We start from the raw sequence: 18,504 nt of genomic DNA on the forward strand, positions 1-18,504 counted from the left end.
GCTTTGTATGTGGTAGGAAGGCAGAGAAGAGTAAAGCTTAGTACAAGATTTTACAGAATGGAAGGGTGATGTTTAATTTTAAAATCACTAAGCTGAATTCACTTACTGTCTCTTTGACAACTATGTGCTCACAAGCACCAAGACATGGGTGTAGCACTGATGTGGCCAGGATTGCCTGTGTAGTACATGGAGTGCAAGGGACACTGAAAGTTGAGTCTTTGTCATGTCACTTGGTTGGTTCTTGCTTGGCAAGGAGAGACTGATTTTGGAGTTGCCTTTTAATACCCTCTGGGAGTAGGTGACATTTTGGATCTTCTGTCTTGCTATTTTACTTTGTATTTTGTAGGGAAAAATTATAGAATTGCACAAATGTGTTTTCTTTAATAGGGGCTTTTAGGGTTATATTTACTTTAAGTCAGTTTGTTTCCCCTGTTCATTTAATGAAATCACCCATATGGACTCTGTAGCAGTGAAATGAATACCTTTCCTTTTAAGCCTGTTCTGATGTTTCTTCTGGTGCATTCTCTCTGTCATGCATAGGCAGGGCCTTTTGATCTGGTGGGCTGCCATACTGAGATGTCTTTTCACTGCATGCTCTTCCTAGTTTCTGGAATGCAGTATAGATATGGTTGCATGTTGATGAGGCTTCTTAGCTTAGAAAAACATCTTGGCTTTGAACATATCCTCGAAGTAGTACCTCAGCATTCACGTGCTGCTCCCCAGAGGTGGAGAAATGCTACTCACCCAAGTGCTCTCTACAGTAAGCACAAATAATCTTCACCTGGAATAATATGGCCATGAATGGGCTGTACTTTTATATGCTCCATTCATTAACAGATGATAACAACTGCATTAGCAAAGAGTTTAGTATATTTTTGTTGACAACATGATGTAATGTAGATTATGCTGTTATGAAGAAACTTAAGCAAGATCCTGTATTTGAATAAATGCAGTATCTTTAACTTTCTTGAATATTAGACAGTAATAGTCACCTTAGGGTTTCTTGCCTCAGATGAGGTAATACTTCGCTTTAAATGTAAAGATTATCACCTTTCATGCTCTCAGCCCCCTATGTTTGTCTGACATGAATAAATGGTGTTGTGTTGTATTGCTCAGTCATTGAAATATAACCCATTCAAATTACACAGTGACTAGAAGAGAGTACATGATTTTACTGATGGCAGGGTACTCTTCCTCTCAAAGAGGCAGTAGAGACTGGAGATGCTAAGTAGAAACTAAATGATATTTTAGGCAGTGATAATTTTTCTAGATACCTTTCTGTGTTTCACCAGTCCTATCTATATTTAGATAAATGTTACATTTTTGGTGGGCAAGTTTTATATAATATATTATACAGTTCATAATGATTTATAAAATTAAAAACTTTGGTTTATTTCTAATATAACCATGTTAGAATAGAACATTTCAACATTCCTTCTTTATGCTTCAGTTAATTGCTTCAAGTTTCTAGAATTAGATTAGGTAATCCAAGACTGTGTTAATGGGACTTTGTTTAGCTTCTTTTTTGTGAATATATTGCTTAAAAATACTTCTGAGAACTTTGTCAAAGAGTTTGTATGTAACCACAAGAATCTGGAATTCTTGCATGAGAAAGCCCAAATGACTGTAAATACCAATTTGAACAGCCACACATCCCCAGCTTCAGTAGTCAGGGCTCTCCAGGAACGAGCCAGTTTGAGTCTGGAAGATAATCAGGCATAGTTTTTTGTTGGGAGTAATCTCAGACTGATAAAGTACTAGAATTTGAGGGAAGTGATGTATGACAGTACAGAGCCAAAATCATTGTTTGAATTGTGCCAAATTCAATATAGTCTTTCCACAGAAATGTCCAAATAGGTTTGAGAAATATCCTGGTCAACCTCCATTATTAAAATACTAAATCATAAATGTGATACAGAATTTAATTGTCTTGTTTCTGTGTTTGTCAGATAGAACAAGTTGTGTTAAAAATGGCTGTCAGCTTTAAAATTGTCCCATATTTAGTTTTATAGCAGTATGTCTGTTTAAAATGGAGCATTAACCAACAAGCTGTGGAGTCAGTATCTGTCCTGGAACAGGCCACTGCTGCTATGAGTGTACATTATAGAAAAACCCACCTCTTAACTTCAGAAATTGAAAGAGACAGAAGAGATTACTTTTGATCCAGTTTACATTTCAAAGGGAACACATAACTTGTTTTAACCTTTAGTGATCAAAGACCGAAAGATTGGAACAATTACATGAATAAGATTTAATTGCCAGAATTTCTGGTTTTGTACTGAAACCCTGTCACTGATACTGGCTGTGAAACCTGAGTGATTAAGATGACAGTCTCTACACCAGTGTAGCTCATAAAGGTAAACCCCCTTGCAAAGCTGAATTTTCTTATAGTGAGGTAAAAACTTGGTTTTGCTGCCCTTCTCCACTAAGATTTTACATCTAGAGAATAAAACAGCACACTTTTTGGTAGCAAATTATCTGACTGTGCCGTTAATAATAGCTAGTTAAGGCAGGGAGGAGAGAAGGCAGGAATGGTTACAGGACTTAGTAGTTTAGTAAAGGTATAAGTTGTTTCATTTTCCATTTTGAAGTTAGAGAAAATTGCTATTTCATCTTTAATTACATTGAGGTGTTAGTTATATGGTAAAGTGCATTTAAATACAATACATTTCAATTGCCTGGAATTTCCCTTCGTAATGAGTTCCTGTGACTTCTCTGATATTCTTTTAACCTGATAAAAATGTCCATCCTCTGGGATGGTTGAAAACAAGCTGGGCTGTGCTTATTTCCATCCAGCCATCTGTGAATGCCAATATACAAGGACAGAAAGTGACTTTTCCACCCAAGATCCCAAAGACAACAACAACAGATAACAAAAATGTGCCTTATGAAACACACCTTATGTGCATGCAAAAACATTCAAAAGTTAAAAAATGTCATATATGTGAGAAAGCTCTATAAAATATTACTTAGCCCTTTTTTCCCTGTGATACTTAAATCATATCTGATTATAGAATTATCCCCTTGGTTACTTCTTTTCTCACAGGCTGCATGAGGAGTAGAATTAAAGTTTTAGGGCAGAGAGAAGTATTTTTTGAGGTTATTTTGGTTTCTGTTTCCCCCTTACCCCCAGCATTTGTATATTTGATTTCACAAAATACATCATGTTCTTTTGATTTTATGAGGTTTTAAAAAAATTCTTTGTAATGTATTACCCATATTGGTCAAGAATAGTTCGTATTGGTGTAAGGACTTTTGGTGAGCATATTTTGAAATACTTATTTTCTAATATGTACCTTTGCAATAGTTGGAACACTCGCATCTTTTTGAAAATTGCCTAGAAAAAAATGATTCCTTTAGGACTGAGTACTCTCACTTTTGTGGTGCACTCCTGATTACTTGAAATTACTTCAGGCACCACTTAGTTTTTATGGTGCATTTAAAAAGCCGCAGGTGAGAAGTTACTCTAGTTTTTCTTTGCCAGTATGATGCTTTGTAAAAATCTTAACTTGTGTGCTGTAAAGAGACAGAGATGTATATTGGTGATGCAGAAGATAAATGGAATTAAAGGTGTTTTGTATTGTCTGAGTTTTAGAAACTGTGCATGAATATTGTGGTATAATGAGATTTAGAGAGTTACCATAGTCCTTATATGATCATATAACCAGGTGGGGACTGGTCTCTTCTCCCCGGCACTCAGCAATAGGACAAGGGAGCACGGGCTTAAGCTCTGCCAGGGGAAATTTAAGTTGGATATCAGAAAAAAATTCTTTACAGAGAGAGAATCAGGCACTGGAATGGGCTGCCCAGAGAGTTGGTGAATTCACCATCCCTGGAGATTTTTAAACTGAGATTGGACATGGCGCTGAGTGCCATGATCTGGTAAATGGACTAGAGTTGGACCAAGGGTTGGACTCGATGATCTCGGAGGTCGATTCTATGATTCTATGATAAACAATATTGTGTGAGCAATTCTGAGTTGATTTTAGAAGCAGTCAAGCTCTCATTAGTGCAAAATAGTAATGAAACAGAAGTTTTTAGAGATTGTTGGTTTAGTATTCTATATCCATTAGAACTGGGTGAGCCCTTTCAAGAATACTTAATACCAACATAGTAGGTCTCACAGGAAAAAGGGAAATCTTTACTACAATTTTTGTAGTTATTTAAGGGAAAACTTGATCGGGAGTAAGAATCAAATCCAAGTATTACATGAAGTTGTTTCATTGTTTGCCTATAACACCGGCTGTAATGTAGTTTTGCCTAAAATTTTTATTTACTATTAGAATTATGATAGGACTGCTAAAGACTCTGTTGCATAAAGATGATAGAAGGCTTTTAGGAGGGCTTAAAATGACAGCTTTTGCAATGACCCGTTTTCTTAGATGGAAACTGTGAAACTATGTATGCCTTCATCGCTGTCCTGGGTTTCATCCCTGTCCTAGGCTTCCTTTTGTTGTTTTTTTCTTTGCAGTATACAAATGGTTCATAGTATTCATGTACTTCTTTGTGTATTGCTGGGTGGTAGTCAAATTTTTATGTTTTATAGTATATTGGTGGAAGATAAGCTTGGCAGTATAGGAACCAGTAATTTCAGAGTTCTCTTCAGGGAAATAGAGTATCTTGTTAAATGTATTCATATTGTGTTCATATTACCAATGAATCTCATTCAGACTATATTTGCTTCCTAGAATCTAATAAATTTTGCATTTTGTAGAACCTGCATTTTTTTAATAAATCTGATAACCTATTTCTTAATCAGAATAGAATCATGTGTTATAAATTAGAACAAGAGTGGAAAAGAGCAAAATGTAATCAAACAAATAAATCTGAACATAGGTATCTCTAGACATTATTCTCATAGTTCTGAGTGTAGCTTCAGAAAGAAGAGATCAGATTTTAATTTTGAAAGAGCACCGTAGTTGCTTTAAAGTAGCTGGCGCTGAGGCTGGTATAGAATCCAAACTCCAGATCAATTAATCATAAGGAACTCTATTAAAAATATTTCGTTCTGGGCATTTGTTGGGCCCAGTAAGCCTCTAGACAGCACTGAATGGGACTTGGAAAAAAGAATAGCTTTGGGTTGATAAAAATTTAAATAGTCTTTTAAAGTATAGTTTTCTAGTACATATATTTAAAGTAGCTCAAGTTTGAAGCTGAGGATATTGCACAGGCCAGTGTGTGATAGGTGAAGATAATATGGTGTGCACCTCTGCTCTTTTACTGTTTTTTGTACAATTCTGTGTTAAGGGAAGGGATGCATCTTCAATGGATATAAATCAGCACTGATCAGGGCTATGCTGTTTTAAATTGATAATGGAAGCTGCTTGCTCTTTATTTGCTGACAGCATTGGATGTTTTCTTTCAGTTTAATTTACTGAGGAGGTTTTATCTTAGGAGGGTAAAGTGACAACCCATATTCTTTTTGTATGTCTTCGTGGTCATTAATAATTGAACATAATTTTCATCTTGGGGAAGAAAAAGAAGTGAAAGAATAAAAAGGCAATCACAATGTGGCTTTAGTCAGTTGTGAACCTTCTAGCTCCATACAAAGATCTTGGATATAAATGAAAGAATGAGAAAATAGTTGTGTGAACTTGTGAAATCTTACATTTTTCCTTTGCTGATAAATTAGTGTAACCTTTTAAATATCTTGGAAACAGAAAAAGGATAGAATGGTTTTTATAATTTATGTTTTATTTTAATTTTTTTTTCATTTATTTTACACAGTATGGCAGTCCTTCTAGCTAAACTGAATGTCACTATGGTTGATTTTTAAGGGGTTCTTTTTATGTTCAGAGATCCAGACTAGAGATCACAACTGTGTCATTGCCCCTCTACGTTACATAAAGGTGAAGAGAAAGTGGCCTGAATGATATGGATGATGTACACAGAATTATTTTTTGGGTCTTTAAGTATAGCTGGATTACTAAAGGAGGGACAAAGCAGAAAGAGATTCTCTCTACAACATTATCTTTTTGATGTTTAAAGTTATACAGTAATATCTTTATTTGATGGGTTGATATGGGAAAGATACTGATGCCGAAAGGGTTTTTGTTCTGATTTTCACATTTTGTAGATTTTAGGAACACAGTAGTTGTAGATTTTTAGAGGGTTAATATTTCTAACAGTTTAAGTTTAATGCCTTTCTATCACTACCCCTGTCCCAGAACAGGGAGCTCAAATTCCTTTAGTTAATTAATCTTGTTTAGACTTCTTTCCAAGGTAGAGCTGAAGGATATCAGAAAGCCTACAGAACGAAACATAAACATAGGTCAGAGTGACCCAAAAGCCAAAACTGGATGAGCTCCAAGAGACCTTTGTGTGCCTGAGGAAGAAGAGCTGATGAAGACAGAGGGTCTTGACGACCCCAGACCCAATTCCAGGGGGTTGGACCAGGGGTGGGACTGGGGCTGGACTGAGAAATGTGTAAAGCAGTGATTGGAAAGATCTTATTATAAAAGCCATGAAAACAAGAACTAAGACACATGCATGTCATCCTGTATTCCTGTGGGCTGTAGGCCCTGTGTTATTAAAGGACCTTTACTTTTTATCTTACCCTACACTAACGTGGCTCGAAGTCCTGTTTTTGGGGGGAAGGGTCATTCACGGCATCAATACAATACTTACACACCTTGTAAGTATTAAAAATTCAAATAAACCTACTGCTTGGTGTATTAGCTTCATTGCCCATTTAAGTGGATTATAATTGTGTTTATCTTGTCTTTATAACTGAATTTACAGTGTTGTCATAGCAATAAATGAAGGATATTCTATGCTAGATGTTTACTGACATGTTTTTATTGCTGATTAGAATCATTATAGTTTAAATGAACTTATTTAAACTGACTTACCATATTTTAAGGAGCAAATCAGTTGTCAGGACTTATTTTGGTAAGAATTTCTGGTTTTCAACAGGAGATTTTATTAATAAGTATGCTTTACTGCTAGGATATTCTGCACTAAAAGTTATCTGCATAGATGATGCCATGAGAGATAAGGATTTTAATTTAAATGCTTTTCCTTCAAATGTCTTATCTCCAACTCAGTTGAAGTACTTGTAGAGGGCAATAACAGGCAATCTGTGCTGGTTGCAGAGAAGAATTTTTTCCTTAATTTTGAGACTGGATGAAAGTGAGGAAGGCAGCAATTCCAAGTTTGATGAGGGAACAGATGTAGAGAAAAAACTGCAAAAAGAATAAGCTATCTTAGCTTTATCCTAGAACAATGTAGTTTTTGAAAGTCGAAACAACTAGCTTATTTTTCTTGCAGTATGCCAAAGCAAGCTGATTGTTTTATGGCATGTACTTTTCATTTTAAGATCTTGGTTATATAAAATGAGCAGAATTATTGTACTTCTTTCATGTCATCTGCAACCAACCTTCTATAGGATTCTGTAATTGCTACTCTAATAGACTTTGCTTATGTTAGGAGGATGTGCATGCTGTCTTAAGACTTCCTGTGGTAATGATTTTAAATCCTCTTACCCTATTGTTCTTCACAGATTCTACCTTTAGGGTATGTGACTTGTACAAGATAAGCCATTACTTTTTTCTAGTAATTTTGTAGTTATTTGTTCTGTCACAATTCAAATTATGGTACCAAGTCTACTGATACATTTCAGTTTGGTGGTTTTAAACTAATGTAAGAGCTCCAATGTCTTTCAGTGTACTTTTTAAAGGCTTGTTTATATTGTCTTGTACATGGCAATACAATATTATTTCAGTATGATATCATACTGTAAATTTGTTGTAGAAACAAATTCACAAATGGATTGTTGATACAAAGCGAGTACGTTAGGGAGTGTTTAAGATTAGAATATTTAATTCAGTTTTAACATGCTTGTTCTCCCAGTTCATAAAAAAAGCAGATATATGAGCAGTTAATTATTTCATTTTATTTATCATGGTAGCTTGTAGTGGGTTGACCCTGGATGGATGCCGGGGACCCACTAAAGCCACTCGCTCACTTCCCTCTGCAACTGAACAGAGGAGAGAAAATATAACCAAGGTTTATGAGTTAAGGACTTGGAAAGAACATTTACCGATCACTGTCGTGGGCAAAACAGACTCAACTTGAGGATATTAATTAGATTTATTACTACAGAATCAGAGCAGGAGAATTAGAAGTAAAATAAACCCTAAAAACACCTTCCCCCCACCCCTCTTTCCTTTCAAGGTTCTACCTCTTCCCCACCAGTGGCACAGGGAGACAGGGAATGGGGGTTACGGTCAGTTCATCACAAGTCGTTTCTGCTGCTGCTCAGGGAGAGGAGTCCTTCCCCTGATCCCTGTGGGGTCTCTCCCATGGGAGACAGTCCATGAACTTCTCCAGTGTAAGTCCATACCACAGACAACAGTTCTTCACAAACTGCTGCAGTGTGGGTCACTTTTCCACGAGGTGCAGTCCTTCAGGCCCAGGCTGCTCTACTGCGGGTCCCCCACAGGATCACAAGTCCTAAGAGGAAACCTGCTCCAACATGGGCTCCTCTCTCCATGGTCAGCAGGTCCCTACTCTGGCATGGGCCTCCCATGGAGTCACAGCCTCCTTCAGGCATCCTCTCACTCTGGTGTGAGTCTCCTCCATGGGCTGCGGGGGTAACTCTGTACTCTTGTGGACCTCCATGGGCTGCAGAGGCACAGCTGCTCCACCATGGTCTGCACCATGGACTGCAGGGGAACCTCAACTCCGGTGCCTGGACCACCTCCTCTCCCTCCTTCTGCACTGATTTTGGTGTTTGCATTGTTGTTCACATGTTTTCACTCTGCTCTTTTCTGGCTGCAGTTTTCACCTGTCCAATAACTTTTTTCCTTCTTAAATATATTGTCACAGACGCATTGCTATCATTCCTGGTGGGCTCAACCTTGGCCAGTGGCAGGTTCGTCCTGGAGCCGGGCTGGCATTGGCTGTATTGGACATGGGGGAAGCTTCTGACAGCCTCTTACAGAAGCCACCCCTGTAGCCACCCCACTACCAAAACCTGGCCACAGAAGCACAATACATAGCTTTAAAACACAAATCTGTTTTCAATAGGAAGTTTTAACACTGCAGAATTCTTCACTAAATTTCTCTCAGGCTATGTAGCTTCCTCTTCCACCTCTACCACCCCCTTCTGAAAAAAGGGGCTTAAATGCTATGCTTCATGTGATGCACCTTTCTGATGCCCACATTAGGTATTTATTCCCTTTAACTATTGGACTGAAAGGGAACTTTTCATCAATTCCTGAAATTTTATTGACATTTGGGTATCCAAATCTGAGAGATGTTAATGACATCTCAGTAGGATATTTAAAATGGTGCAATTTCTTTTTACTGTGAAGGTGCTCCCTCAAACCACTGTTTTCTCTATGCTAATGAGATCTTTTGCCTGTCAAGGACTCTTTCTGTATGGTATCTTGAAACTGTGTATTTGTGTGTGGAGAGAATGTTTGTTTTTATGCTCATATTTCTTTATGAATGAAGAATCATCTTCATGTTCTACAAGAATTCTATATTTGCAGTTCTCAAGACTTTTCATTGCATATCTGCTTCCTCTTTTCAGAATCAGCTCTTACAAAAGCTAATAAAGGGTGGAATAATTTTTAATCAGAAGTGTAATTTCTCTTGAAATGGAAAAGGTTTTTACTTTCTTACGTTAAATTTGTGAGGCAAATAGAAGTTAGCATCTAATTTCTAAACTTTAGTAATTTCAGTTTATTAATATGTGGATTCAAGTTGAGATGATGAACAAACCTCAGTAATACTCTCAGGGCTAATTTATGGCTCATAGATTTCAGGATATGTATTTCCATATTTTTCCTGTGCTCACATAGCAGAGATTTCAAAAATTGACTTTAGAGTTGCTGGCATTTGGTGTTGTTTTAGGTGAGCAACAGTTTAGAATACTAGAGTTGTCATAAAAACTGGTACATTTAAGAAGGTTGAATCTTTTTGTGAGTCCAGAAAATACATTGCAAAAACCTTGTACAAATGTGTAGGAAGACTCAAGAGTGGAGTTCAAGTGCTGGAGCTCTGGTCCTCTAAGAATATATGGCCAGCATTCAAGAGCTGAATGTACTTTATATGTGAATATAAAAAGTAGTCAGAACTTGAGTCTTGTGAAGTCGATCAGGCTTTCTTTGTATGCCAGTCAGTTCTACAAATGGTTGTTAAGCTGACAGAAATACTCTTTTCACAAACAAAGCCTAGGATTGTTCTTATGAGTGAGTAGAAGTCTTGTAAACAACACAGTTTAGCATCAGTTTAAATCTGTATCTGTGTTATGCACTATTTTCTCCTACGTGATTGAGGGTTTAAAGTCTTTATTTAGTATGTTTAATTTCTTCTGGTTAAGAAAATATGACCAAGGTTTATCAGGAAAGCAGTATGGAACAAAAATGAGAGGGCAGCTGAATTGCTAATGCAAATAATTTCTCAAATAATATATTTATAAGTCACGATTTCTTTATTTTCTGTATTCTAGGATACCAGATGGTCCCATTGATCAGGGACCAGCTGCAGGAAAGGTACATGCTTTAGAGGAGCAACTTCTAAAGGCCAAAGAACAGATAGAAAACTATAAGAAGCGGACAGGAGATGGTTGGTAGATAAGTTGTCTTTTACTTCTAAACCAAGTTTTGGTGTTTTGGTATTTCATATCACAAGCATCACTTCTTAACAAGTAAACCCTTTACCCTAATTCAGCTACAAGTACTGATGCTTTTATGTCTTTTTTTTTTAAATAGAAGGCCTTGGAAAAGACCATGAAATACTGAGGAGAAGGATTGAAAATGGGGCTAAGGAACTTTGGTTTTTCCTCCAGAGTGAACTGAAGAAGTTGAAAAATCTAGAAGGAAATGAACTACAAACACGTATTGATGAATTTCTGTCTGATTTGGGTCATCAGGAAAGGTACTTCTATTAGTTGATTTTGACCTTTAATTAAACTGTCATTATATTGTTCAAAAATGTGTTGGAATTATATCTTTAGTTGTTGTTGATCTTCTGGTCTCTGCATTGTTGGAGTATCTTTTAAATTATATTGAAATATTCTGTATGAGTTTTGTTCATGCTGAACAAAATTAATCCAGGTTAAAAAGTTAGTGAAATCTATCTTTAAGCATATTATATTTATAACTGTTCCCAACAGGATTGCTGTGAAGTTTGTGTCTTATCAGTAAACAGTTATAAGAAAATAGTTGAATTAACTAGATATACCACCTTAAGCAAGTACCAATTTAAAAAAAAAAATCTGTCATCTGCATATGTGAACATCACTCATAAAGCCTGAGCCTTAGAAAATAATTCTATAGTAAAGGGAAAAACTGGCAAGACTTTTCAATTCTTTAGAAATAATTTAAACACTATTTAAAACATAGTTTAAAGATAATATGAATTTATTTATAGTTATGATTATTAGTATGGGCAAATAATATAATCCATTAAATTTTGTAATTTAGTATTCCAAAATCACAAAATCCAGTTTTTCACAGACTGATTGAGTTGAAAGTGAAAAAGGACTATTCCATTATTGAGTTATTATTTATATAAAAGATGTGATTAAATTTCATCAAATTATTTCGCAGAGAAGTGCAGTTATATATATTTGACTGAAATAACAGTTGTGCTTGGCTGAAGCAGAGTTTTCCAAAATACTTGCGATTTTCAGTTGAACAGTGAACTTACAGAGAAGCTGCCACTTCCTTGGACAGTTTGTTTCAATAGTTATCTTCCCTCAGAAATATATATTTTCCATAGAAGTTGTTTCCATTTGGTTTTCTTGAACTTCAGGTCACTGATGCCTATGTACCTTTTAAACTACCTCTGCCAAAAACTGAAGCAAGTAGTCTAATACCAGACTTTGTGATGTTCATCATGGTCACAAGCCCACTTCTGTACACATTATTTGTGTATAAAGCCAGGATGAGGCGGTCATAGTGAAACCTTGCATAATGTTGTGTGTTTGATGCCAGAACGTTTTTATGTCTGTGCCTCCCAGGATGAGTTCCATATTCCTTTCCTTTCTACACCAACGGCTATTAAATCATTAAGCTTAATTTGAAAGTTTCTGCATTTCTGACAGCCTATGTTCACATCTCTCTGTACTTCAGGATGAGGCGAAACCCATTCTAGAAATGCATAGCTCCCTTGCATTGAATTGTAAATGTCTGCCTTGTAGACCTCCGGAAGTTACGAGATGAATCCCACTATGAAAGTGTGAAACCACTGTGATACTGGGAGAAGTTTGTATAAGATGCAAGCAATCACAGCTGCTTTTTTAAATTTGGGAACTTTTGTGTTGAGTACAGGTATTCTTTGTCTGTTAAATATTAGTAGTAGATCTGTGTAGGCATTCTGGTGTGGTGAAGTCCTCAAAGAAGACTGAAGTCATTTAAGCTAAAACCAAACAGCCAGAAACTGGATTTTGTTAAACTAAAATGTAGACCATCTATTTACAATATGGAAATTCAGGGGAATTGCATAAGAGGAAACAGTTACAAAAGTGTTTTGGCAACATTCAGCCTGTGTTCTTGGTGTATGTACAATATTGCCTTCAAGCGACAGTATTATCTTGTGTTGCAGAATGCTGTTGGTTGGTCTAGTCCCAAGGAAGTTTTTTCTTTCACCTTTGAGGTCAAACTGTTGACTTAATTTCCTTTAATCTTTCAGTCTTGCTGGGTGAGTTGCAGGAAAACTCACAGTTCCTTGTGTGCACATTCTTTGGCATGTGATGCACTGCTGTCTCTGGGGAGTTCTTTTCCCTTACAATGCACAGGAGCTCTCCAGGGAAGGAGCAGTCTCATCTTCCCTCCACACAGTCTGTCTGGTCTCTTCTCCTGAAAGGAACATAGCATAAGTTTGGAATGAGCAAATCAGATGCTCTCATTTGCTTCCAGAATTCACAGGGTTTTGGTGGTTTGTTTTGTTTTGTTTTGTTTTTTTTTGTTACTGCTGGGTTTTCATCTGTTCTTTTGGTTTTTTTTTAAAGTATATATGCACTTGTTGAATTTTTTTAAAGAAAAGTTGCCAAATGCCCTTTTGTTGACAGTGCTGCCTTAAAAAGTTATATAAATGGAATACTGCAACTGAAGCTGGTATTGCTTGTTTCTATACATACATAAATAGGTATTTTAGAAATTTTAATACATATTATAATCTAATATTTGGATTAGAAAGATTAATAATTTGTAAGTACTTAAAGCAGTTTACCATGCTGTCCTTAAGTGGGAAAGCAAACAAAAGAGGTGAGTCGTGATCAGATGATGAGACAGCTTTGTAAGGAAAGAGATAAGTGAGATAGTGCTTCTTGTTGGATGCCTTCATCACTATTTGTTGGCTATGTCCTTGGGGCTGTGTAGATTTTTCCCTCAGAGAGTGCCAATCTTGCATATGTTTTTGTAAAGTATTTCACTACTGATCCTGTTTGAAAAACAGTGTTGCCCAACACAGTTTGCTGCATTGAGAATTACATAATTGTATTCTTGTTGTTGCTATAGGGAAGGGTGCTGTTGAGAGTAACTTCATCCTAACATTGGAAAGACTATTTGATTCAGAGTTAATAAAAAAGGGCAAATTAATCCTCTAGTTGTCATGGTTGTTTCCTTTGTTGACATAAGTTGTTTGCAAGGTGGCGGTTACTGAGTGAGTTTCATTCCTTCTCCTCCTAGGGTACAACTGTCATTAGGGTTATTGTGGTATCTGGCCAACATTTGATTCATAGTGTTTGGACAAATTTTCACATTATTTTCATTGAATCACAGATTTTTCTTTTAGTTTTTATTTGTTAATGTAAAGTTTTTAGGAGCTTTAAATGTAATTTTGCCATATGATTGGAATAATTATCTAGATTGATTTTTAAAAACGCCCTCCCTCCCTCCCTCCCTCCCTCCCTCCCTCCCTCCCTCCCTCCCTCCCTCCCTCCCTCCCTCCCTCCCTCCCTCCCTCCCTCCCTCCCTCCCTCCCTCCCTCCCTTCATTGCCTCTCTTTATTTTGGCAATGAAGTGCATATGAAATACATAGCCAGATTTTTTCCTTCATTCTGCTTACCAGGAGAAAAATGCTTTGAAGAGAAGCTCTGAGATTTTTTTTGTGATATGAAATGATGATAGCAGCAAGTTGATATTGTTGGTTAGTAACACAATGAAAGACCAACTATGACATACTAAATATCTCCAGTGCCAGTGTTTGAAGTTTTCTGCATTTTACCACCTGCAATAGCCTCCAATAATCCTGTGCAGGCTAATCTTTTGTCTGCATGTAGCTATCTTGGGCTCATGGATCACTGGTCTATCTACTTTTAACTCTCTACATGGATACTGACCCTGCCCCTGCTCTTTGTTATTTGTGTCTCTTCTAAATCTGCATCAATAAGCCATCATGATAACACCTGTTGATCTTTCCATTCCTGGTTTACTTCAGAGTTTTATAATTTTTTTTGAGATTGTGGATACTAACTGAAAACTGATGAAAATTTCCTGCACATTATTTGATATTCTTATGGTTTGTACTGAACAAAGCTGCCTTTACTTAAAGTGTTAAGCCACTATGACTGTATAAGGATATTCTCATCCTTTATCTTACCTCTGTAGTGGTGGAAAGTAATTCTATTTCATCTGTATGGCTGATTATTAAAACTTACCTGCTGTCCTTTCTTATGGACACCATGACACCATGGCCAATAATACAAAATTTGGACAATACTTTTTTCTGTAGAAATAGTAAAAATTACTTAGTATTGGAGAGAAAATTCTTTTTAATTGGTAAGCATTTTATTTTCATTTATGTCCATATTTAGTAGAAGTATATTTCTGTAAAGTAACAGGAGAGTTTACTTGTTACTTACATCACAAGGACGTGAAAGACTTTTTTAAGGCTTGTGAAAGAGCATTTGAAAATATTTAAAATATGGATGTGTGGTTACACAGATGCTTTTAATGATAGAAGTTTGTTTTGGGGTTTTTTTTAGTGTTTAGACCTTAACTTTATGGTTTTTTTCTTAAACCCCCAACATGATTGCATCACTTTTGGGAATAAAAATGTACTTGAATTCCCAAGAAAATGCATGGTTTTCCTTTTCTAATACGTCTGCTAGCCTAAATGCTTTCCATACGTTGGAAAACACTGTCTTCAGAGCAGCAGACTCTTTACCTCCAGTTATTTGTATATAATGCATTACGTTAGGTCTACTCCATCATTAGTTTTTTTCTGATTCTCCCCAAACTGTGTGTGCATGTTACTTTGAGTATTATGTGTCTTCAATAGCTACTGATTTAAAACTAGTTACCTGATGATACTTTAACTTATTTAATTTTTGTGCAAAGCTGGAATAGAGTGTTTCAAGCTCAAGTATCTTGTAGAAGAGAATCCAGTTTATATAGTTTGAGATTAGAATGTAGATAAAGTTCTTCCAGTTGATTGGCAGAAGGTGAGGATTACTGCTGCTGAACAATTTGGGTATAATATTTAGCAGACCAGTACTCTATAGTGAGCCAGTGTCACTGGTCCCCTGTGTAGAGGCATGGGTGTAAAGGCTGGAATGAGTGCATGAGAGTGAAAAACTACAGATCCATGAATATGGTTATCAGCAAGAGAAGCTTATGTGATAACTCCTGATAAAGATGGGTCTGTTCCAGTTTTACTTATCTCTGTAAATACTGTGTCATTGCAAATAGTTACCTAATAGGGATGCTCAGTTTGCTCCCCTCTCACTTGCTAAGCTTGTTTACAAGGGATGGCCTCATGTAACTGCGTTTGTGGTTCCAGTACTAACCAGCGCTGCCAACAACATGACAAGGCCTCTTCAAATGTTGTTAGGAAATATTCTTGTCTTGTACTCTTTTTTTGTCACTTCCCTAATTTCTCTGTCTTTGTTCTGTTGCAGCTGATCAAACTCATGGCTTACCAAGCATTTCAGGCAATAAATCACAACATCTGAAGTTCCAATGAAAGTATTAATAAAACTGGTTCAAACTTAAACCATTAGTATTGTTATGGGGAAATGTTTAGCAATTTTAAATATTCTCATTCTGTGAAACAACCTCTGAAATGATTGATTCTGAATTGGGGTACCTTTTGCTTTTAGAATAATCATTAACATTTTAACAAACACTTTGAATAATTTGCCTCTAGTTTTTTATTTCCTCCCAAAAGCCACAGAGATAAAAAAAAATCTTTTCTTAGGTGGTAGTGTTTGGACTCCTTTTCACAAAGTCAGTAATCTTGGATAATCTGACTAATTTTAACAAATAAATGTCATATATAATGTTTCTTCTTATGACGAGGAGTTCTTTATCCTCTTATTTGGCCAACAAAATGTCATAACCAGAAGAAGAGACTCTCTAGTGTATTGGATAACCTCAATTTGGTATTTGATAGTTCCTCAAAATTCATGTTTTATAGTACGAATTTGTATGGATGTGCATCTATTTAAAAGCTTTAAATTTTCAATTTCTTTTCTGTTTGAGTATTAGCATCATGCAGTCATTATAAGCAGGCAGAACATTGCTGTCTTCTTCCAGAATCAGGAGGTTCTCCATATCATAGAAAGTACTGTTTACTAAACTGTGTAATATTCTGTAGTTACTTTTCAATAACAGAAGTGGAAGGAATATTGTACCTGTGTTAAAGGCACTTGTGATAATATATTCTATACAAGCATAGTAAGGTGTTTGCAAGAGGCAAAGTAACAATGCATTTTAATAGAAGTTACTGTAGAAATCACCGCTGCATTTCCATGTGGGGGCACTGGATAATGTGTGTGTGTGGCTTGGCTTCGCAAACGAAGATTTGGGAAGGGCTGTCCCCACGTGGGTGTGCGCAGTGTATTTTAGGTGAGGCTCAGCGTGCGCAGAACTGGCCCCACCATTTAAGTCCTGAGGTTCATCTGCCACGGCCGAGCGAGCTTGGACAGTGCCAATGAAGTCCTCGGGACTAGAACCTACAGCACCCGGCATTTCCCAGGAGGTCTCCCATCCAAGTACTAATCCGGGGCTGACCCTGCTTAGCTTCCGAGATCTGACGGGATCGGATGTCAGGGATGCATTTAACTGCCTGTGCTGGATAATGTATCTAGCATGGAATTGTACTGTCCTTTACCTTTGCCTTAGTGCACACTGGAAACAAATGCTTTGTGTCAAGCAAATCTTATGCCCAAGATTTTTTCCTAACCCATCCCCTGTTTAATACTGTAACTGCTCATGGATATGGAACATATGTTGGATGAAGGACACAGTCAGTCTTTTTTGCCTGCTGTTTGCATTGTGGAGTAGGAGGTGGCACAAAGAAACTTTTGGGGACTGCAATTTAAATATTGCTTTATCTTTGTTTTCATTTAATCCTCCAATTTAGTAGTGCTAAGATTGTTTAACATTTTTTTAAGGTTGTTTTCCATTTTGTTTATAGGTCAATAATGACGGACTTGTACTACCTCAGTCAAACAGATGGAGCAGGAGATTGGCGAGAAAAAGAGGCCAAAGATCTAACAGATTTGGTACAAAGGAGAATAACTTATTTACAGGTAAGAGACTAGAGCTTTTGAATCAAGGCAATTCAGTCAAGCTCTTAAAGTGTGTCCAAAAGAGGGCAATGAGGATGGTAAAGGACCTTGAGGGGAAGCCACATGAGGAGCTGCTGAGGTCACTTGGCTTGTTCAGCCTGGAGGAGACTGAGGGATCACCTCATTGCAGTTTTAACTTCCTCGTGAGGGGAAGAGGAGGGGCAGGCACTGATCTCTTCTCTGTGGTGACCAGTGACAGGACTTGAGGGAATGGGCTGAAGTTGTGTCAGGGGAGATTTAGGTTGGATATTAGACAAAGATTCTTCCCCCAGAGGGTGGTTGGGCCCTGGAAGAGGCTCCCCAGGGTGGTGGTGGCAGCACCAAGCCTGACAGAGTTCAGGAAGTGTTTGGACAATACTCTCAGGCCCATGGTGTGACTGTTGGGGATGGTCCCATGCAGGGCTAAGGGTTGGACTCAATGATCCCTCTGGGTCCATTTCAACTCAGCATGTTCTGTGATTCTGTAAACATTTTTTCTTGTTATATACGTAGCACTTAGCTATAGCCGTGTGATAGAATAGCTACACAATCCTTGAAAATGAATGCTGGTATATGAATGAATTATGTAGAAAAGAAATGATAACATTTATTTCAAACATTATTTTATATCCATGTGGAAGATAGTATTTCAAGGAAATCTTTGGTGTTTGGATTTTTGTTGTTGGTTATTTTGCTTTATTTGTTTCTTTGTGTAGGGTTTCTTTTGAGGGGGAAGTGGGTCCATGGATTTCAGTGGGCTGTACTTACCTATTTCAATTTCTTATTTTATTACAAAAGATAAGTCTCTGTTTTGTTTTTTTTTAATTCCTTAGAGAATCAGAATGCATAAATATGCTTACACAGAGCTACAACTAAAAATGTAAAAGTCCTTGTATCAAACGTCTGAACAAATTTATTTTTGAAAACATGAGTATGCAAAACTGTAGTGACTGTAGTGACTGTAGTATAGTATGTTGTCTAGTCATAGACTATTT

The 18,504-nt window shown here is 36.9% G+C and overlaps 1 protein-coding gene across 5 annotated transcripts in view; it reads left to right on the forward strand.

The window, feature by feature from the left end:
• FUT8 (fucosyltransferase 8) overlaps window positions 1-18,504 on the forward strand; it is a 116,415-nt gene that overhangs the window by 63,300 nt on the left and 34,611 nt on the right. For all 5 annotated transcript variants that reach the window (XM_071558597.1, XM_071558594.1, XM_071558598.1 and 2 more), the window contains 3 exons: window positions 10,460-10,575; window positions 10,722-10,887; window positions 17,377-17,491. In XM_071558597.1, the coding sequence (XP_071414698.1) occupies window positions 10,460-10,575; window positions 10,722-10,887; window positions 17,377-17,491 (397 nt within the window). The remainder of the gene's footprint in view (window positions 1-10,459; window positions 10,576-10,721; window positions 10,888-17,376; window positions 17,492-18,504) is intronic.

The sequence above is a fragment of the Pithys albifrons genome, chromosome 6 (genome assembly GCF_047495875.1).
Source record: "Pithys albifrons albifrons isolate INPA30051 chromosome 6, PitAlb_v1, whole genome shotgun sequence".
NCBI classification, from domain to species: Eukaryota; Metazoa; Chordata; class Aves; order Passeriformes; family Thamnophilidae; genus Pithys; species Pithys albifrons.